This window comes from Stegostoma tigrinum, chromosome 7, assembly GCF_030684315.1.
Source record: "Stegostoma tigrinum isolate sSteTig4 chromosome 7, sSteTig4.hap1, whole genome shotgun sequence".
In the NCBI taxonomy this organism is placed as follows: domain Eukaryota; kingdom Metazoa; phylum Chordata; class Chondrichthyes; order Orectolobiformes; family Stegostomatidae; genus Stegostoma; species Stegostoma tigrinum.
The window spans coordinates 38,412,368-38,435,689 of NC_081360.1; the positions used below are offsets into that span (position 1 = coordinate 38,412,368).

At 43.5% G+C, this 23,322-nt stretch overlaps 1 protein-coding gene and 1 pseudogene across 3 annotated transcripts in view; one reads left to right on the forward strand and one right to left on the reverse strand.

Moving 5' to 3' along the window:
• The window catches only part of LOC125453984 (calcitonin gene-related peptide type 1 receptor-like), an 80,448-nt gene that overhangs the window by 19,129 nt on the left and 37,997 nt on the right, over positions 1–23,322 (forward strand). Inside the window, exon 2 of one of the 3 annotated variants that reach the window (XM_048534202.2) lies at positions 9,484–9,574. The exons of the other annotated variants lie outside the window; for them this stretch is intronic. Within the exon in view, the coding sequence (XP_048390159.1) occupies positions 9,497–9,574 (78 nt within the window). The 5' untranslated portion in view covers positions 9,484–9,496. The remainder of the gene's footprint in view (positions 1–9,483; positions 9,575–23,322) is intronic. 3 annotated transcript variants of the gene reach the window in all.
• LOC125453986 (large ribosomal subunit protein eL34-like) lies at positions 18,462–18,807 on the reverse strand (annotated as a pseudogene).

Here is a 23,322-nt window from a genome sequence, read left to right on the forward strand (position 1 = left end):
AGTGGATGGGTGATGAGGATAAAGTAAATGCTTTCCTCATCAAGACGGGGCCAGATGTTTTTGAGGTGGTGTCTAACAATTGTTACCCTTGAGGCCCAGGACTATGGACTATTCTGAAATTAATTAGATTCTGGATTCATACAATGGCATGACCAAAAATGAAATTGCACTGAGAATTGTATTTCCTGAAAGGAAGCAGCTGCCAAGTGAAACTATTGCAGGTTATGCAATAAGACAAAGTTTAAAGTCTAGTAAATGAACAGTACTGAGCTTTATAAAACATTACTATTTAGAAGTCACGGTGAGAACTTACATATTTCTTGAATGTTACAGGCTTCAGTCCTGTGTGATCTGTTGATACCACAACATATGCATATGCACATATGCACACACATATTCCTCATGCACATGCTCAGTAGCTTTTTCAAAGTAAAAGTATAAATAGCCCGTTACTTTACATCTCCCTTCAAAATCTTTTATCGTAGCTTTTTTTAATCATTAGCATTTAACCATGAACATTTAACTCTACTCACAACTCCTTCTCTAGCATTCTCACAATTTTCACAACTCCATTTGGTTTGAAGTATTAATCTCCAGGAGCATTCTCAAAGATCTGGGAGGACATGCAGGATGCATGTCTTCATTTCTCACTGCCTAGGAGGGAGGGTGCCACTGTGGAGTGGAATAGCAGCGTCTCTGAAATAGACTTCTGAACCAGGATACAAAAGAAGTTTCTGCACAGCATTGTTTTTTGCAGGTTGGATGCCAGTTTGGTTTACTTAACTACATATGTCACTCTAGGTCATTTCCATTCTACCAATAATCACCATCATTAATAAGGACTTGCTTCCGCATGATAAGTACTATGTCTAATTGTTATTTCAATCACTGGGAAACATTGATCATTTCTGTAGAAGACATTTGAAATCTATTCTAGGTTTTCATTTTCAGTCTCCAGGGTGTGGTTGCATTACCTGAGTAAATGCACTGTAACTGCCAGTTAGATCTTTTTGAAATAGTTAGACTGCAATAATACTTTATGAATTTTGACTTGTTCAAGCTTCTTGCTATGTTTGCCATTAAGCTGCTTTGAGATGTTCTTCATTTCTAAGTTTTGTCCTCTTTGCTGAGAGATGGCTTGAGCACTTCCATTGATTAGTGATGGTGTTGAGTTGTAAGCTTTTGTTGGCTTTTTTATAGATCAACCATTTTTGAACATTAAATATTGTTATCTTCCAATTTACACTGTATATGTTCATATTAGCTACTTGTTGAACAGCAGTTCTCCTTGGAGCATCTTCCTCCTGGACAGTAGCAGACTTGGGTAGTGTGTTTTGAAACGTTCTTGCTGTATGTAGAAATCTCCTATTATTGCTTTTGTAAACCACCTGAAAATTACCTGTTTAGTATCTTACATAGCATTCAGCACTGAAGAGCTGAGCAGATTTGGCACCAATGTGAAGCTTTGCTACTACAACACAAGACAAGAAACAATGCAGATGTGGTGTCCTCTTCCCCTTGTGGCTGCTGTCTTCCCTACATGTGGACCAAGTGGAGGAAGTGAGTGGGCTAACCCACAGAAACGTGTCTGAACCCTCAGATAAAAGAACTTTGGATTTGTCTGGCAGAACTCCGTCCGCTTGGTGAATTGCACTACTTACGTTAGTCCAAGGTCCTTGTTAGACTGTAAAAAAAATCTGATAGGATTTAATCCTGCACACCCTCTACAATATGGTCCCGTTTGAGATCTTCTAATTTTAAATATTGGCAGTGCTCTGCGGTGGCAGTATAAATTATTTATAAAGGAGTCACTAGTTTCCCTGGCTCTTGGTTGCACTGAATAAGCAATTGCCAGTCAATTTTCACCTACTTTTCAAAACTGATCACCTCAATATTCTTTCAATTTATTTAAAAAATGCCTTTCTTGACTCTCTGAATGAGCATCGTGTCATTTGTGTTACCTTGTTACTTGCCTTCCTTAGTAATCCATTCATGTTTTAAATTCCAATTGCTAGGCATGTGACTTCCACTCTGTTGGTGCAATGATAACATCCCTACATCTGGGTCAAGAAGCTTGGGTTCAAGGCCCACATGTTCCGGAGGTATATCGTGACATGTCCGAACAGATTGATTATAAACATCTGCAGTGGGATTTTGCTTTAAACATTTGTAGGAATCAAGGGCTTCTTTACATCGTTGCATGTTACAGTTTCTTCTTCTATGTTTTGTCTGCTAAAAATAGCATCAGCAATGCCATCGATCATGTACAGTAAAGTGTTGCGATCTTAGTCTTATCTTAGTCTGCCTTTGCACTGAGGCAGTCTCAATTTTTCTGCTCGTCTCACCCAATCAAACCTGTCCCGTTCTGAGATAACAAAGTGTGGAGCTGGATGAACACAGCAGGCCAAGCAGCATCTCAGCAGCACAAAAGCTGATGTTTCGGGCCTAGACCCTTCATCAGAAAAGGGGGATGGGGAGAGGGTTCTGAAATAAATAGGGAGAGAGGGGGAGGCGGACAGAAGATGGATAGAGGAGAAGATAGGTGAGAGGAGAGTATGGGTGAGGAGGCAGGGAGGGGATATGTCAGTGCGGGGAGGACGGACAGGTCAAGGGGGCAGTATGAGGTTAGTAGGTAGGAAATGGAGGTGCGACCTGAGGTGGGAGGAGGGGATAGGTGAGAGGAAGAACAGGTTAGGCAGTCTGGGATGAGCTGGGCTGGTTTTGGGATGCAGTTGGGGGGAGGGGAGATTTTGAAACTTGTCAAATCCACATTGTTACCATTGGACTGCAGGGTTCCCAAGCGGAATATGAGATGCTGTTCCTGCAACCTACGGGTGGTATAATTATGGCACTGCAGGAGGCCCAGGATGGATATGCCGTCTAAGGAATGGGAGGGGGGAGTTGAAATGGTTAGCGACTGGGACGTGTAGTTGTTCACTGCAAATCGAGCGGAGGTGTTCTGCAAAGCGATCCCCCAGTGTCCGCTTGGTTTCCCCAATGTAGAGGAAGCCACACCAGGTACAGTGGATACAGTAATAATGGGAACTGCAGATGCTGGAGAATCCAAGATAATGAAATGTGAGGCTGGATGAATACAGCAGGCCCAGCAGCATCTCAGGAGCACAAAAGCTGATGTTTCGGGCCTAGACCCTTCATCAGAGAGGGGGATGGGGTGAGGGTTCTGGAATAAATAGGGAGAGAGGGGAAGGCGGACCAAAGATGAGAAAAAAGAAGATAGGTGGAGAGGAGAGTATAGGTGGGGAGGTAGGGAGGGGATAGGTCAGTTCAGGGAAGACAGACAGGTCAAGGAGGTGAGACGAGGTTAGTAGGTAGGAGATGGAGGTGTGGCTTGGGGTGGGAGGAAGGGATGGGTGAGGAAGAACCGGTTAGGGAGGCAGAGACAGGTTGGACTGGTTTTGGGATGCAGTGGGTGGAGGGGAAGAGCTGGGCTGGTTGTGTGGTGCAGTGGGGGGAGGGGATGAACTGGGCTGGTTTTAGGATGCGGTGGGGGAAGGGGAGATTTTGAAGCTGGTGAAGTCCACATTGATACCATTGGGCTGTAGGGTTCCCAAGCGGAATATGAGTTGCTGTTCCTGCAACCTTCGGGTGGCATCATTGTGGCTCTGCAGGAGGCCCATGATGGACATGTCATCTAAAGAATGGGAGGGGGAGTGGAAATGGTTTGCGACTGGGAGGTGCAGTTGTTTATTGCGAACGGAGCGGAGGTGTTCTGCAAAGCGGTCCCCAAGCCTCCGCTTGGTTTCCCCAATGTAGAGGAAGCCACACCGGGTACAGTGGATGCAGTATACCACATTGGCAGATGTGCAGGTGAACCTCTGCTTAATGTAGAAAGTCATGTTGGGGCCTGGGATAGGGGTGAGAGAGGAGGTGTGGGGGCAAGTGTAGCATTTCCTGCAGTTGCAGGGGAAAGTGCCGGGTGTGGTGCGGTTGGAGGGCAGTGTGGAGCGAACAAAGGAGTCACGGAGAGAGTGGTCTCTCTGGAAAGCAGACAGGGGTGGGGATGGAAAAATGTCTTGGGTGGTGGGGTTGGATTGTAGATGGCGGAAGTGTCGGAGGATGATGCGTTGTATCCAGAGGTTGGTGGGGTGGTGTGTGACAACGAGGGGGATCCTCCTTGGGCGGTTGTGGCGGGGGCAGAGTGTGAGGGATGTGTTGCGGGAAATGCGGGAGACGTGGTCAAGGGCGTTCTCGACCACTGTTGGGGGAAAGTTGCGGTCCTTGAAGAACTTGGACATCTGGGATGTGCGGGAGTGGAATGCCTCATCGTGGGAGCAGATGCGGCGGAGGCAGAGGAATTGGGAATAGGGGATGGAATTTTTGCAGGAGGGTGGGTGGGAGGAGGTGTATTCTAGGTAGCTGTGGGAGTCGGTGGGCTTGAAATGGACATCAGTTACAAGCTGGTTGCCTGAGATGAAGACTGAGAGCTCCAGGAAGGTGAGGGATGTGCTGGAGATGGCCCAGGTGAACTGAAGGTTGGGTTGGAAGGTGTTGGTGAAGTGGATGAACTGTTTGAGCTCCTCTGGGGAGCAAGAGGCGGCGCCAATACAGTCATCAATGTAACGGAGGAAGAGGTGGGGTTTGGGGCCTGTGTAGGTGTGGAAGAGGGACTGTTCCACGTAACGTACGAAGAGGCAGGCATAGCTGGGGCCCATGAGGGTGCCCATGGCCACCCCCTTAGTCTGTAGGAAGTGGGAGGAATCGAAAGAGAAGTTGTTGAGGGTGAGGACGATTTCGGCTAGGCGGATGAGGGTGTCGGTGGAGTGGGACTGGTTGGGCCTGCGGGACAGGAAGAAGCGGAGGGCCTTGAGGCCATCTGCATGCGGAATACAGGTGGAAAGGGACTGGATGTCCATGGTGAAAATGAGGTGTTGGGGGCTAGGGAATTGGAAGTCCTGGAGGAGGTGGAGGGCGTGGGTAGTGTCACGGACGTAAGTAGGGAGTTCCTGGACCAAAGGGGAGAAAATGGAGTCCAGATAGGTGGAGATGAGTTCGGTGGGGCAGGAGCAGGCTGAGACGATGGGTCGACCAGGGCAGACAGGTTTGTGGATTTTGGGAAGGAGATAGAATGAGATAGAAGGTATCAATGTGGACTTCACCAGCTTCGAAATCTCCCCTTCCCCCACCGCATCCCAAAACCAGCCCAGTTCGTCCCCTCCCCCCACTGCACCACACAACCAGCCCAGCTCTTCCCCTCCACCCACTGCATCCCAAAATCAGTCCAACCTGTCTCTGCCTCCCTAATCTGTTCTTCCTCTCACCCATCCCTTCCTCCCACCCCAAGCCGCACCTCCATCTCCTACCTACTAACCTCATCCCACCTCCTTGACCTGTCTGTCTTCCCTGGACTGACCTATACCCTACAAGGGCGTTCTCGACCACTGCGGGGGGAAGTGGTGATGGACAAACCGATGTCCATTTCAAGCCCACCGACTCCCGCAGCTACATGGAATACACCTCCTCCCACCCACCTTCCTGCAAAAATTATATCCCCTATTCCCAATTCCTTCACCTCCGCCGCATCTGCTCCCAGGATGAGGCATTCCACTCCCGCACATCCCAGATGACCTCGTTCTTCAAGGGCCGCAACTACCCCCCCGCAGTGGTCAAGAACGCCCTCGACTGTGTCTCCCACATTTCCCGCACCTCATCGCTCACACTCCACCCTCGCAATAACCGCCCCAAGAGAATCCCCCTAGTCCTCACATATCACCCTACCAACCTCAGGATACAACGCATCATCCTCCACGACTCCCTTGTCCGCTCCACACTCCCCTCTAACCCCACCACACCCGGCACTTTCCTCTCACCTATCTTCTCCTCTATCCATCTTCATTCCACCTCCCCCTCTCTCCCTATTTATTTCAGAACCCTCTCGTCCAAAGATGTACAGGCTAGGTGGATCGGCCGTGCTAAATTGCCCGTAGTGTTCAGGGGTGTATGTGTTATAGGGGGATGGGTCAGGGTGGGATGCTTCAAGGGGCAGTGCAGACTTGGTGGGCTGAAGGCCCTGTTTCCACACTGTAGGGAATCTAATCTAATCTAATATCCTCCGTTTCTGATGGAGGGTCTGGGCCCGAAACGTCAGCTTTTGTGCTCCTGAGATGCTGCTGGGCCTGCTGTGTTCATCCAGCTCCACACTTTGTTATCTTGGATTCTCCAGCATCTGCAGTGTACATTATCTCTGGACCCTTCTGAAATTGTTGCACTTTGCTCTCTCAGGGCCAACCCTAACTTTGTTATCAAACCCCACTCCATCAAAGGTGGTGCAATTGTAGTCTGGTGCACTTTTCTTTTACCTTGCAGAGGTTCAATGCCAGGTGACGATGCCGTCGCTGTAAAAATGGTTATTTTGTCCTGCGTTTTTTTGATGAGAGGTTGTAAAGGCAGAGGTGCCGCAGAGTCTAGGGAGCTAGCAAGCTCAAAGAGTTTTAACAATGCAAGGGGAGGGTCAGTTCTCCCAGTTCAGGGCTTTCTAGGTTTTTTTTAGCTGCAGCAGTCACAAGATGTTTTGAGGGACTGAAGGGCGGCAAGATTCAGTAAAGCATTTCTAACTGATTTTCTCTGAAATCTGTACCGATGTTGTTCTCTCCTGCCTGTAAGAATCTATGCTTGAATTTATATTTTTTTTGCAAAGAGGTGTGTTTATGTGATGTTAATATATTGGAACAGTTAATTAGTTACATTGCTGTGTTGGAAACAAAAACAAAGTGACTGGTAAAGCTCAGCAGGTCTTGCAGCATCTGTGAAGGAGAAAACAGAGTTAACGTTTCGGGTCCGGTGACCCTTCCTCAGAACTGATGGTGGCTGGGAAAACGTCAGTTTATATGCAGAAAACAGGGAGGTGTATTGGGTCGGTTAAGTTTTCGAAGAGTTGTTACTTTTTACACTTTCTTTTGTTTGTGCTTCAGTGGCAGTGTTGACATAAATCCTGTTTTGCCTAAAGCAGAGTGGTTTGACCAGTTGCATCACACCTGGGACAACCACTTCACATCTACCTTTAAAATAAGAAAAACTTAGGATCTGCGTGACCTTCTTAAAATATCTTGAGGCAGTTTGGCCTGGTCCATAACGCCCAACTCTCAGACACTCCTTCCTACTGCCCCCTGGACCATAATGATCCCGCATCTGAGCGTCAAGCCAGTGTTGCCAAGACTGTTACCGACCTTATCGCCTCCAGAAATCTCCCCCCAGCCCATACCCCACTGCCTCTAACTTTGTAGTCTCCCAATCCCAGACAGTCTGCTTGTACCTCCTTCCGAAAAAGTCCGCAAACCAGATTGTCCCGGTAGGCCCATTGTATCAGCCTTTCCCTGCCCCACCGAGCACATTTCTTCCTACCTTGACTCCATCCTGTCTCCAGACCTTGCCCACCTACATCTGCAACTCCCCTGAAGTCCTCCATCATACTGACAATTTCCAGTTACCTGTCCCTAGCGGCCTCCTGTTCATCTTGGATGTTCAATCCCTCTATACCTCCACTCCCCACCAGGATGGTCTGCAAGCTCTCGTCTTCTTCCGCGACCAGAGGCCTGATCACTTGCCATCCACCATCACTCCCCTCCGCCTGGCTGAACCAATTCTCTCACCGAACAATTTCTCTTTTAATTCATCTCACTTCTGCCAAGTGAAAGGAGTGGCTATGGGCGCCCGCACGGGCCCCAGTGTTCATCCAGCTCTACACCGTGTTATCTGTGTCCCAGTTATTCCTGCTTCTTTATGGGGTATGTGGAATGATCCTTGTTCAGGTCCTATACTGGCCCCATCCCACAATTCTTTTCTCAGTACACTGATAACTGGGTTGGGGCTGCTTCATGCTCTCACCAGGACCTTGAAAACTTTTTTTTATTTTGTCTGCAATTTCCACCCCTCTGTAAATTTCACATCATCCACTTCCAACATTTTCCTTCCTTTCTTTGACCTCTCTCTCTCCATTTCAGGGAATAAACTGTCCACTGCCATCCATTACAAATCCAGTGACTCCCACTGCTACCTTCACTACAGCCCAGCACATCCCACATCCTGCAAGGATTCCATCCCATTCTCCCAATCCCTTCGCCTACATCACAACTGTTCAGATGATGCCACCTTCCAAAATGGTGCTGCTGATATGGCGTCCTTCTTCTGTAACCATGGTTTCCTGCCCACTGTGGTTGACAAGGTCCTCAACCGCATCCGACTATCACCCGTGCTTCCACTCTTGTCCGTTCCTATCACTCACAACAGCGTGATCGAGTTCCCCTTGTCCTCACTTTTCATCTCACCAGCCTTTGCGTTCAAAGGATCATTCTCCACCATTTCAGACAACTCCAGCAGAATGTTGCCACCAGACACATCTCCCGCTCACTTCTCCCATCCGCATTTCACAGGGATCGTTCCCTTTGGGGCACTCTAGCCCATTCATCGACCACTAACACCACCACCCCTTGCCAAAGCACCTTCCCATGTAACTGCAGAAGGTGCAACACCTGCCCCTTCGCCTCCTCCCTGCTCACCATCCAAGTATCTCGCCAGTCTTTCCAGGTGAAGCAGCATTTCACCTGTACCTCCTCCAATCTTCTTTATTGTGTTGGCTGCACCCAATGTGGCCCAGTCTACATTGGAGAAACCAAACGCAGACTTGGTGACCGCTTTGCAAAACAGCTCCAGTCCATGTGCAAGCATGACCCCGACCCTCCTTTAGCCAGTCACTTCAATGCAGCATCCTACTCTCATACCTCACTTATCTATTCTCAGAATGCTGCAGTGCTGTAGTGAATCACAGCACAAAGTGGAGGAACAACATCTCATCTTCGTACTCGGCACTTTACAACCTTCTGGGCTTAATATCGAGTTCAACACCATCAAATTGTGAACCCACTCCCATTCCTTCCCTTTCTTCTAGCTTTACTTGTTACATTCCCTGTTACCGTGTCCTCTCTGCCCTCCCCTCACTGGGGCTGTCTGTTCTTTAAAGAGACAGAACAGCTGCAAATGCTGGAATCTAAGATAGACAAGGAGGCTGGAAGAACACAGCAAGCCAGGCAGCATCTGGAGGAAAGGAACTTGCATTATTGTTCTACCATTCGCACATTCCGATTACTTATTCTGAACTATCGACATCTTTTCTCCCCCAGCACTCGACAGACCACTAACCTCACACCCCACAAAAGCATAAATGCTGTCGCCTCCACACTTCACTTCCACTCTCACAACATTTGCTTGTTCTCACTTCGTGAATGCTGTCTGACCTGCTGTGATCTCCAGCATTTATTGTTTTCAGTACAGATTCCAGCACCTGTAGTTACTTGGTCCTGAACCAATGACACCTGGTAAACTGTGAGTGCCATTGTGTGCATTACACTACCAATTTGAAGTCCTGTGCATTCCTGAGAAAGTTTAGTAGAGACAAAGTGTATTTGCACTGTGACAATAGGAACCAAAATGCTTCTTTGCTCTCCAACAAGTTTTTTTGCTTTTGTGCAGCTTTCCCTCTCCAATGCCCATTTATACATCTCTACACTTCTGTGGTTATGCCTTTCGGTACAGCTTTCTGATCAGGAGGAATTTTTTAAAGGTATTGTGGCTTTTTTTTAAGTTTGTTTTATTCCATTCTCTGCTGTGGGAGCTTTGCCATGTTTTTTCCTCTTTTACATAGGCTTACTGTGGACATAGCTTGGTGCCTTGATCTCCATTGCTCCTCACTTCATGTTGCTGCTGAGATTCTCTCAGGTTTCTCCCTGCTCTGAGGGTTGCATTTCTGACCAGGTATTCTTCACCTGTGACATTGTGGAGTCACTATGATTTACTTTATGCGCGCCTGACTGCTTGTCTGTTGTTCTGTGGATTTGGTCGCTGCTTCTACTATGTATTAAGAAGAAGTTTATTTTCTTGTAAGTGAACAGTAACAAGTTTTATTAAATATAACTGTTTACAAAGTTTGGTCAGAGAGAACTTCCTTCTGGAACTTTGCAGCGCCAGGCCTCAGTTCTGTGTGACCTGATATCACTGTGATATAGCTCCTTTCACCCATGACAATCAGTATTCTTAGAGTAAAAGGTTCACTTAACCCTTTACTGTACAGATTATATTCCTAAAGTAACGAAATTCTCTAATTGCTGTGTTAGTGGTGCAAGCTTAGAAATCGATCAAAGAGACAGGTTCAGACAGGGCGAAAGAACAATAAAATCCAATTTTGGAGCAAAGGCAATAAACTGATATGCGAGGAGGCCTGTGATGTGGTCACAGCCATGGAAATAGTAGAAAAATTTAATAGTAAATTGTGCGGGAGCTCTTTTGCTAGAAATCTAGACAACAGTCACAACGTTAGCAGTCTCAAAATCAGAAATTTAGATTCTACCATTGCTGCAGTCACCACCAGCCATTTAAATATCCTCAATTCCAGTGAAGAAGCTATGTCTGGGAATGTTGATTATAGTCAAACAGCATGCAAGGGCAGAGGAAACGGTAAAGCTCCAGGTCAGCACCGTGCATCAGTCAATGTCATGGTAGATCTAAAGCTAGTTCAGCAGCCTGGAAATCTTCCAGTGAACTACTGATAAATTTAGATGGTATCAAGCAGGAAGATCAAGAGCTGCACTCAGTCAAAGAGGGAGAAAGACTGCATATATAGATTGGGAGTAATAGGACTGAAAATATTTTTGAGGGCATCCGCAATGAAAAGGAAAGTTGGAGATTCACAACTTACTTTTAACCTTGTTACAACAGCATCTGTGTCTCTTATAAATAATTGATGCGCAGTACAGAAATTAAACATTACTAAAAAGAGACAAGGTGTCAAAACTTTTTGGTTTGGACTCATCGAGACACCAGTTTAGAGCATATGAGATGAAGCTGCAGATTGGTGGATCATTGTTGGCATGGCAATGCAACAAAACAGTTACTTTCAACCTTAGTCCTCACTCCAGGCATGTAAATTCTGATTGGTCAGTGCGTCATTGGGAATGAAGCACGGGTTGGCCATTTTCATGACCTTTATTCCAATGAAAAAGATGCAAGGCCTATATGATTTTTTTTTGCTACATAAAACAGGGTCTTGTGTGTTAGTATGTTTAGCTTCCGTCATGCACAAATGCATTAAACTCCTAAGGTCCAACAGATAATCTTAAACAGTGTCCACTGTGAAACTTAGCTCAGTCTGGGGTCAATAAATGTGGAGCTGGAAAAGCACAGCAGGTCAGACAGCATCTGAGGAGCAGGGAAGTCAGTGTTTTAGCCCTTCATCAGGATGAAGGGCTTTGGCCCAAAACATTGACTTTCCTGCTCCTCGGATGCTGTCTTACCCGCTATGCTTTTCCAGCTCCACATTTATTGACTCTAGCTTCCAGCTTCTGCAGTCCTTACTGTCCCCTTAGCACAGTATGGACTGTTTAATAAATTTTGTTCAATTACAGAGTCACAGCTTTTGTTGGATATAGAGTTCTGAGGTCTCTAGCATGGGCTGGTTGACTATCATTGGTATGCTAATATATATGACAAATATATGATGGCTAATATTTTTTGATATGTTCCACCAGTCATTGGGACATACAGCCTGTGTGCCTGGCACCACAATAACACTGAAGCTCATATATCATATTACTTGATTGTATGATCCATAAAATGTCTTTTTTGTTTGACAGTTAGTTGAGAAAATCAATTGTGTACTGAAAAGGAGCAACTTGAGACAGTTTTTGCCTGTTACTCAACCTTTGAGACGTCCTCCCCTTCCAGGTTAATCTGAGGCAGAATGGGTACAAATCAGGCCCAAATGCGATGGACTAAGGTCTTTTCAAAAGTTTGAACCAGGTAGCCACTATCATGCAGGGCTGCTTTGGTGCTCCCTATCATAGCATCAAGCTTACATGGTGAGCAGATGTTTTGGGCCCAGCGAATAAAGTGCAGGGGCAACTGGGATTATGAACAGTAGAGAATAGGCCCAATGCATTGTGGAATTCAAAAAGCAGGTGGATCTGTTCAGATTTATGAAGGTTGTAAGTCAAGAGTAAGTAAGGTGCTTACCAGTGAAGATTTGTTTTCTAATCTAGCCAATAGAAATATAATCAGTAAGATACACATGTCGAATGCATATTTATAAATAGAATTAACTAACATGAGCAAATAATTTTTTCCTCATCATACACAGAAAGGGTTGTGTCTGTATGAAATTTTACTATTTGGGATGTTTACTGCTCCCACAGTGTTCCAGAACATTGTGATAAGTAGGATAAAGGAGGCTCACTGCTTCTGAGGTGATATTCTAATTAGCAAAAACAGAGCACAAGCATATAGTAAGTTTGCAAAATTAAGCCATCAACTTCCAGTGTGAGGAATCAAAGCTAAAAATAAAACTGTTGCTTCCTACTGTTCACTTTAACACAACTAAGTCACCAAGTAGATGATGGTGTTCTCCATCTAATTTCGGAGAAGATCAAGGGGATTTTGAAAGTGAAGAGATCAAAGAAGAACGTAGACTATTCATTAGTATTATTGTATATTATTCTAAGTTCATCACTAACTTTGGTAATCCGTTTGTTCCACTGTATCAACTGCTGAAAGATGAAATAGATTGGGAGTTGTTTGTGGAGAGTCAGAAAACAGTTGAAGAAGGAAAAGAAGTAGTGGACAGTGACAGTTTTGGCCCACAGTGATCCCAAAGAAAACTTGATTTTATTGAACAATATCTCAAACAGGGATTAGGAATGATGTCATCCCCCACAATGGAAGATGGTTTGGAGAAACCTGGAGCAATTCCTTTTTAGACTTCAACAAATTCAGAGCAGAATTTCTCACTGGCTAAGAAAGAGATTTTGGCAATCAATAAATGATTAAAGTAAGCCCCCAAATACTTGTACAGCATGTAGTTTACTTTACTAACTTACAACTGTTATGATTGTATTTGTTTCAAGAAAGGAAGGTCTATCCTGGCAGCACAGCTTGAAACGTGAACATTGATTTTGATGGCCCATCTATATGATATTAAATCTTGTAGATAAGCACATAATGCAGATACAAACATTCTTTAGAAATTTCCTGTGAAGAATGATTAATTTCCAGGCACTGAATTAACCGTGAGTTGGTTTACATACGCAAGTGACGAGCCAGTGTCTGCCAGATAAATAAGAAACTCTCCAGCATGTGGTCTAGAGAAAGTGACCATTCTGTCATGAATGACTGGCCTGAAGGACGTGATGTGAAAAATTGCAGGTGTATTTCACATGTAGAAACAATTCAAGGGTAGGTTAGGTCTGCCTCCAAAGTCATTTAAAAGTCAGTATTCCACCAAGTTTTAGTGAAAAAACTATTCAAGGAGCTTCATGAGTTGAGGGTAGACTGCATGAAAGCAGTAACAAGAAAGTATTACTAACATCGAAATTGAAGAATTGGTGAAAATTTGTGGACAGTCTCAGACTGAAAAATGATCAAGCCAATATTCCCGTCACACCATTGTCAAATATTAGAAAACTATGGAAGTGAGTATATGTTGATTTCCTTGGAAGTGGAAGAGAAAGATCATTTTGTTTTAGCAGATAGTTATGGCTATGTAAATATTGAGTCATGTCCAATACCACAGGTGTCAAATCCATTGAGACTTTGAGAGGCTGGTCTGCAATTTATGGAATAGGAGAGCTGTTGGTGTCTGATAGTAATCTATAGATTTTTTAGTTATTTGCTCATGATGTAGACATTGCAGGCTAAACAGGCATATGTTTTGCAAACCTATAGAGGATGAGAAGTCTGAAGAGTTTAAAATATTTCTGAGTAAGAATGGAATGAAGTTTACTCTAATACTAGCTTATCACACAGCATTAAACGATGCTTCTGAAAGAAGTCGAGAGATTATGACAAAGTCTTGAGAAGAAGTGACAAACTATGTCTTTCTTCTTCAGCACAGGTAGTTAAAGCTCAGATTTCTTCCAGAATAATCCCTCAGTCTACAATGGATTGTTCATTTTATGAGTGTTTAAGAAACAAAGTACTAGAGCAAGATTTAGTTTGCTTAAGCCTGTTGTCACTCGCAAAATGAGAGGAAAGCAGGAGAAGATAGTGATGAGTCATGATATGTATGGCATGAGACTTAGAATGTCTATGGTAAGTCAGAAGGTAATGGTGTAAAGCAACGAGGCGATAAGGAAAAGTATACGATTGTAGGTATTGTAAAGAGGCAAAGTGCATTCACATAACTTTGATGGGTGCCATCATTGTCATGCAGATTATATGTTTGAAAGAGAAATCTAACAAGGGTCGACCATGTTTAGTTTGTTTAGAATGAGGGGTTGGGAATTAATTTGAATCAATGAAATATCAATCAAATCAAAACATTAAGAAGATTTGGCAGTCAGTGCCAAAGTTCAGAGGTGACAGAGCCAGAGAACAGAGCTGAGCTAATGGAAATGCAAGAAGCCCCTGAAACAGAAAATGAAAAGAACCACACAGAGTAATTTAAATGTAGAAATGAAGAAAAAATACTGCTGTTTTCATTATTTCTTGTCAAATGATGATATTTTTGATAAACATATGGTGGAGTTAAAAAAAATCTACATGTAAATTACACTGAAAGATGGACCATCTCTGTTTTTGTGACAGGAACGAGTATTATTATGCTTTCAGGGAATGCAGATGTTGATTTATTTGTATCGTATTCTGTGAAATTATGCACATCTAGCATTTTATATGTTAATATGCATGTTGTTTCTTTACATTGGGATGGATTGTCATATTTTATATGTTAATATGCATGTTGTTTCTTTACATTGGGATGGATTGTCATATTAGTTTACGGTTGCAGTGGTGTCGTGGAAGAAGTCCAGAGCCTTAGGCCAATGTTATGGGGATGTGGGTTCAAACCCATCACGGTGAAATTTAAATTCAATGAAAAAAAATCTACCGTAGTGAGTGGGCCTAACGGTGACAATACTGATTGTTGTAAATACCCATTTTGTTCACTAATTTCTTTAGGGAAGGCAATCTGCTATCCTTATCCTGGTCCAATCTACACAGACTCCAGAATTCCAGCAAAGTGGTTGACTCTTGGCAGCCTCTGTACAATATAAATGCAAGATTTGAGCCTTTTGTTTTGTTTCCCTCCATTAAAATGCCGTACTTGCCCGCAGCCTTCTTGCCTCCTGTTCTGGCCTGCTTCAATGTTACTAAGATGTGTGGGCTGTGGGTGGCCTTTCGTGCAACTGGTACCTTAAAGTGGCCAATGGTATTTGTTCAAAGACTTCCCTCTGGAGTGACTGGAATTAACCAAGGGGTGGGAGAGACCTACACCACACAGCTTTAATTGGAGGGAGAGAGGTTGATGTCTAATTGACAGGGCTCAGAGATTTCCCCGATCCCTGGCTACCACCAGCTTCAAATCCTCCTTGTCTTTCTTTGCAACAGGATGGTGCTTGGCTCTGGCATTAACACTGGACCGTTAGAGTGATTGGGACAGCCAGCACCCTGTATCATCCACCGCATTGTTTCAGCTCACTGGGTTTATCATCATGAGGTTGTCGGCTTGAAACTTTGTGCTGAATGTTACTTTGGCCACAGGAAGAGGAAAGGATGGCAAAATGGCATGAGTGGCCTCTCTTCTCCCTGCTAGAGAGCCATTGGCAGGAGAGGTGGGAGATGAGCTGCCTGTTTACAGCCAAATTGAGCCTCTTAAGTTGCCAAATAAAGGCCTTCTTCTGCTCCATCTAGTGCTTTGCAGCTGCTGGGACTTGATGGTCCTTTGGGAAATTGGCCAGGCAAACCCTCTCAGGCACCCCTGGTTAGCAAGTGTGGCAGGGCTCTTTTTTCTTTGCCACTCTTTAGCTGACAGGGGGGCCCCAATAACAGCCGCTGCTGGCGCAGTGGCACCATGTTAGCCCTTGCCAGGGCCCACCCAACTGGACCTGGCACCTCGAGTACCCACATAACCACGTCTGAGCGCTTGCAGCTGCCAGTGCACTCTCATTCTCCAGGCACAGCCAGCCCCAACAGTCTTCGATCAGCGATTAACAAAGTGTGGGGCCGGATGGACACAGCAGGCCGAGCAGCATCTTAGGAGCACAAAAGCTGACGTTTCGGGCCTAGACCCTTCATCCGATCAGTGCTAACCATGGCACTACTGGAGCTACCGGGCTGCTGGCTTTTCAGTTGGGCCAGCGGGTTTTACGGGGCAGGCCACAAGGATCACAGCATCACCGAATTAGTCAGCAAAGACGCTGTCCTGATTGTGTCAGGTGACAGTGCGATTTCTGCTGCCTATGTAAATTTCAGCCTGTTCATTCAGTTTCTATCCTTACATTATGATGTTGGACCTGACAGAGTACTTTGAAATTTGCCATTCTTGCTAGGATTCCCAGCATCGGCAGTATTTTACTTTTGGTGTGTCCATTTATTTTTGATGTCTTTTCTTTATTTTAAGTGTAACATTGGATTCTCATGAAGTCTTGTTTGAGTTTTGCTTCAGTGCAGGTGACAGAATGATGCATTTTACATCCCCACTGTACTTTTTGTCTAAAATTTAACCACAGCCTTGAGAAAGCTGTAAACAAGTGACTTCTAAAAAGTAAAGAAAATAGAATCATGCATGTGGCAGAAGCACTCTTGAACAATCCGTGTGAACTGCAGTCTGTTTGACATTTAGTGGATTCAACAGCTGTGGAACTGATGTGTTCCTGAATGCATCATTTGAGTTAAGATAAACGAGTTCTGAATGGGACATCAAGCAGGTGAAAGCAGCACATCTGTCAAACATGTTGCGTTTGCACTATTTAATCACTGTTTAAGTTAACCTGTGAGGCGATGCATGCTGGCTGGACAGAGTAGCAGATATGAAAAAAACATGTGACCTGCATGTAACACAAGATTTACCTTTAATGTCTTCATGCCAAGTAACAGCCCACAGTGCTTCAGAAGTAGACATAGGCAAATAAATACGTAAAGAGCGGAAAAGAAGAGGTTGAAAGCATCAATAAAAGCTAATTTTTGAGAAGACTTTTAAGAATAAATTGGAAGGGCACTTTAGAGAGAAAGGGCAGAACCAGGCAATTGGATAAGGTTGGAGACATAGGGTGTGGGGTGGCCTGATGGTTTTCTTGTTATAGGACTGGACTCTGAATGTGTTTTAACATGTATAATTTGAGACTGAATGCTGTCAATGCCAAGAAGCACATGTTTTAATAGCCCTTCTATAAAATAGCCGTTACTTTTGTCATACAAGAATTCCACACAGACCGAGTCAAAATGCATTTTCAATTGTTAGAAACCAGAGGGGATGAATAGTGTTACCATGCATGGTTCTTTAAAACAGTTTGTTTTAAATAATTCACAAAAACAGAAGATGCTGGAAAAGCTCAGCAGGTCTGGCAGCATCTGTGAAGAAAATATCCGAGTTAACGTTTCAGGTCCAGTGACCCAAAAGAGGTCTGAGGAAGGGTCACCAGATCCAAAACGTTAACTCTGATGTTTTTTTAACTTCACAGATGCTGCTAGAGCTGCTGGGCTTTTTCCAGCAATCTCTGCTTATGTGCCTGATCAACTGCCGCAGTTTTTTCAGTTTTTATTTTAAATCACTGTTTTTCGCACAGGCAGTCTGAAAATTAGGCCATAGAAAATTTATGACTTGGCTACAAAACAATTCTGGATAATTCCTCCAAAGTTCTTTTATATTTGCATCAATCATCTGGGTCAAATTCACAAGACATTTGATCTAAAGTGTGCAGGCTGACCAAACTATACGTTTATTTGTGTTTATGTGGCTGTCATTCTCCAGAGAAAAAATTGTGAAAATCCGTCACAAACAAACTTTATGAGTGTCTGAAACAAATGATAAGGAAAATATTAACATAAAGCTGAATTTAACCATGCAGTCTGTGCTGAATGGAGCACATTTTACATGTGTACGACAAGCTCCTGTTCAGAGTTTGGCCAGGCCTAAGCTGCTAATTCACACACATTGCTTTTAACATGGAGAAATTCTGGAGATGTTGGAACTAGGTGAAGATATGAATTGAAATGATGGATTTGTTATGTTAATAAGCAGCGATTAAATCTGTTATCCAATACAGTGAATTAAAGGAGATACAAGGAGGGATAGGTCATTAAACTCCCTCATTCAGAATCCTTGTATTGGGACTGTACTGTTCACTGTCAAAGCAGGAGTGTGTTTGCAAAGACTACATTATCGGCAAAGGAGGTGGTAATCTGCTGGCAGCAGTAGTCCTGGACAGCGGAAGAGTTGGATGTCGAGATTTTCAACATTTCCTGCGGATGTCAGAAACAAAAACAAAGGATAAACACTTGTTTAAGGTCAGTTCCAACAGTGACTGCTGAGTGTGGCAAGAAGGAAGCAGGTCTCTTTTAAGAGGAAAACAAGCTCGTGCTTAAAGAGGTCGTTGGATTTCAGAAAGAAAGATTGTCCAAAGAAAATTAAGACTTTTTTTTCCCAATTAGCTTGTTACTTCCATGTTTGTACAAAACTAGTTGGTTCATTTTGTTTTCAGACTTTGTGCTGGGGCCTTCAGTACCTTCACTGCTATCCACTGTTCCTCGATAAGGAATGCACACTTAATTCTGTCACATATACACTTGGTGCACATGGAGCCACCATAAACTCAGCTGACGTTCTTCTTGTTATTGACAATCTCGTATGGGCTTTGGGTCAAACAGCTCCGTTACCGCAGAGTTTTCCAAGATAGATGCCACATGCAGACCTTTGCTGACCTTCTTGCTGTACAGGAATACAATGCAGTTCCCAGGTGTGCGAGACAGTCTTTCCTTGTTGGAGGTGACATTATTGGACAACCTATCACATTATGTCAGGCATTGAACCATACCTACATCCGACCACACTATATTTTTGCCCACTTAAGGATTTGGTGTCCATCACCAGTTCTGGCTGGATCACTGTTGACACTACTGGGTCATTATTACAGGATTACCCTGGAATGCAAAGCAGCTACAGTTTAATTTACATAAATGTGAGGTATTGTACTTTGGTAAGGCAAACAAGGACAGGACCAAACAAGGAGGAACAGTGGGTAGCAGTGAAGGTACTGAATGCCCCAGCACAAAGCCTGAAAACAAAATGAGCCAACTAGTTTTGTACAAACATGGAAGTAACAAGCTAATTGGGAAAAAAAATCTTAATTTTCTTCGGACAATCTTTATAACAGGAGGGTGTTGCTGAACAAAGAGACCTATGGGTGCAGGTGCATAGTTCCTTGAAAGTGGAGTTGCATGTAGATCAGGAATGTGAAGAAGGCATTTGTACACCTGCATTCATTGGTCAGTGCATTAAGTATAGGAGTTGGGAGGTCACGTTACGACAGTACAGGACATTAGCAAGTCCACTTTTAGACTACTGCGTACAATTCTGGTCACCCTGCTATCGGAAGGACGCTGTTAAACTTGACAGTGTGCAGAAAAGATTTACAAGGATGTTGCCACGACTAGAGGGTTTGAGATAATAGAGAGAGGCAGAATAGTGTGAGGCTTTACAGAGAAGCTGAATAAGCTTTTTCTCTGGAGCATCGGAGAATAAGGAGGTGATCCTTACAGAGGTTTATAAAATCATGAGGGGCATGGACAGAATGTATAGGTAAGGTATGTTTCCTAGGATAAGGGAGTCCAAAACGAGAGGGTGTAGGTTTATGGTGAGAGGGGAAAGATTTGAAAGGAGCTGAGGGGCAACATTTTTATGCAGAGGATGCTGGTATGTATGGAACAAGCTGCCAGAGGACACAGTGGATGTAGGTGCAAATACAACATTTAAAAGACATCTGGATGGATACTTGAATAGGAAGGTTTTAGACGGATATGGGACAAATGCAGGCAAATGGGACTCGATTAGTTTAAGAATCTGGCCTGTGTGAATGAGTTGGATCAAAGAGTCTGTTTCCTTGCTTTATGAGTTCCTGACTCTATAGCCCCTGGTTCCTTTCTTATACCTCTCTCCCCAGCTCTCCAGCTTCCTCTGTCTTCTCAAGAGCTCATGGATCACTTTGTCACTAAGATTGACACAATCCAAACAGCTGATCCTGCAAGTAAATGAGAAAGAAATAGAGTAGCTAAAGTAAGTTTCCTTCGAGGATGAAACTGGGGAATTAAAATGGGAAACAGGTAAGTGGAGAGAACTTCAATTAGAACTTTGTGGCCATCTTCACAGTAAAAAGCACAAAGATATTTGAAGAATGTTGGAAAATCAAACAGCAAAAGGAGAGGGAGGAAATTAAAACAGGCATGATAACTAAAGGAAAGATACAAGGAAGTCTTATGGGACTGAACGCTAACACGCCCAGTGGATCAAATAGCCTTATCATAAGGTCTTTTAAAGAAAAATTAGGTATACAGGTGATGGGTGCATTTGTGGCAATCTTTTAAAGCATTCTAGATTATGAAGAAAGGTTCTAGTAGATTGGAAAAGCCCAAATATAACATCTTTATTCAAGAAAGAAGGGAGACAGAAAGCAAACAACCATAAGCTACAAGGACTAACATCTATCATTTGGAAAATATTAGAAACTGTTATTAAGAAAATAACAACAGAACATTTAGGAAATCATTATTTAAACAGGCAGTGTCAACATGGCCTGGTGAAAGTAAAGCCATATTTATCAAAAATATTAGAATTCTTTGAGAATGAAACAAGCAAAGTGGATAAAGGAGAGTGAGTAAAGCTGATTTGTTTGGATTTCAAAATGAGGTTCTGTACAATAACACTTTAAAACTTGCTGCAGAAGATAAGAGCTCATAGTGTTGACAGTGATATGATAGTGTGGATAAAGGATCGGTTAACTACCAGGAAACAAATGGTCAGGATAAGTGAATCACTTTCACTTTGACAAAATATAGCTAGTTAGTGGAATGTACACAGGGATCAGCGTGGGTCTTCAATTACTTATGATCTATATTAATGACTCGGCTGAAGGAACCAATTGTATTGTAGCTAAATTTGCTGATGATATAAAAATATGTATTAAAGCAAATTGTGGAGAGTCTGCAAAAATATGCCAAATGATGTAGATATATGAAGAGAACAGTATTACTTTTCATGTGCACACTGACGACACTCAACTCTATCTCGCCATCACCTCTCAACTCCTCCACTGTTGCTAAATTATCAGACTGTTTATTCAAAGACTAGTACTGGACGAGCAGAAATTTCTCCAATTAAATCAGGAAAAATGATACCATTATATTCAGTCTGGACTCTGAATTCAGTTTTGCAGCTACCGACCTCATCCTTCTCTGTAGCAATAGTCTGAGATTAAGCCAGCTTGACTGCACCATTCTTATGTTTGATTGTGAAAAGAGCTTTCAACCACATATTCATGCCATCACAAAAATTGCATATCTTCACCTCCATACAATGTCTGACCTTATCTTGTCTCAAATCGTCTACTGCTGAATATCCTATTCATGTGTCTAGACTTGGCTATTCAATGCATTACTGACTGATTTCCCATATCCTAAAGTCCGTAAACTTGGGGCCATCCATAAGTCAGCTGCCCTGAAAAAAATTGAACAGGTTAAGCAAGCATTTTCACGCTGCTTCCATGTACTAGTTATGTGAGTAGTATTTTCTGTTAACAAGATGGTGCCATCAGTCTCTTCTATTTGAGCAATATCATGAATGAATTTCATTGTCAATGTGATGTCCTTATTTTCCAAGAACTGGCTGATTGAATCAAATAACAAGTTCCTTGGCCATTTCTAATACACGGAGCATAGACCATAATTAACGAGCTTACAAAACACACTAGTCACAGTAACAACTAATGGAAGGTAATCAGTTGAGTTCATAAAGTGGTGTATTTACATTTGCTACAAACAAAATACATTCCTGTGGGGGGACATATTCTCTATAAGCAAAAGTGACCCGTTCAAATCTTGCACTCTTTTTTGATTATTCAGGAGCCTGGGAAGACATATGATTCCTAGTCTCTCAGTGGCAACATCTCAGCCAATCAGAGCTGACTGGCAAATCAATCATCACTCTTTTCTCTGGCAGTATGAATTGCAGTTGTTTTAACTTTGACATTTAAGTGCTTGTCCTGATGAATGAAAGATGAAATGCTTCAGAACAAGTCTTTCTTTTAGCAATATCCTTAGATGAGTAATCAGAGTAATCAGATCCAGAAACTCAGCTAATGTTTCAGGGACCCAGATTCATATCCCACCTCGGCAATTGGTGAAGTTTGAGTCCAATAAAAAATATCTGGAATTAAGAATCTGCTAATGACCATGAAACAATTGTTGGAAAAGCCCACCTGGCTCACTAGGGTCCTCCAGTGAAGGAAAGCCACCATCCTCATCGGGTCTGGCATACCTGTGATTCCAGAGCCACAATAATTTGGTTGATTCTCAACTGCCCTCTGAACTGGCCTAGTAAATCATTTATCAATCTCAATGAAGTCTCAACAAAGAAGTGAAACGGGATGGTACACCTGGCATCAACCTAGGCACTGGAAAAGACAACAGCAGAAACATTGCTGTTGAACCTGCAAAGTCCTCCTTTCTAATGTCTGAGAACTAGTGCCAAATGTTGGGAGAGCTATCTCACCTATTAGTCAAGCAACAGCCTGACAGAGTCACACTCATAAAATCATGCCCTAAGGACTAAGTCCCAGACATCACCGGTCCCATCCCTGGATATTTACCATTGCCAGGACAGACACAGCACAGGGAGCGGCACAGTGGTATACAGTTGGCGGCGAGTTACACTGGGAGTCCTCAACATTGACTCCGGACCCAATAAAGTATCATGACTTCAGGTTAGACATGGGCAAAGAAATCTCCTGCTTTTTACCACATGCCACTCTCACTTGGTTGATGAATTGGTACCCTCCTTGTTGTACAACATTTGCAGGAAGGAATGAAGTTAGCAACGGCGCAAAATGTATTCTATAGGGGAAATTCAGCTCTATTCACCACCAGGAATGGCTCAGCAGCTGTACTGCTGATCGAGCTGGTCAGGTCCCAAAGGACATAGCTGCTAGACTGGGTCTGCAGCAGGTGGTGAAGAAACCAACAAAAGGAAAAAATACACTTGATCTCATCCTTACCAGTCTGCCAGCTGCAGATGCTTCTGTGTATGACAGTATCGGTAAGAGTGATTATTGCATAATCCTTGTGGAGATAAAGTCCACCCTGCACATTGAAAGTACTCATCATCATGTTGTGTGGCATCATCACTGCTTTAAATGAGACAGATTTCAAACAGATCTAGCAACTCAAGACTGGTCCATCGAGCCTGCTCTCCCATTCAACAGGATCATGGCTAATCTTTTTGTGGACTCAGCTCCACTTACCCACCTGCTCACCAAAACTCTTAATTCCTTCACTGTG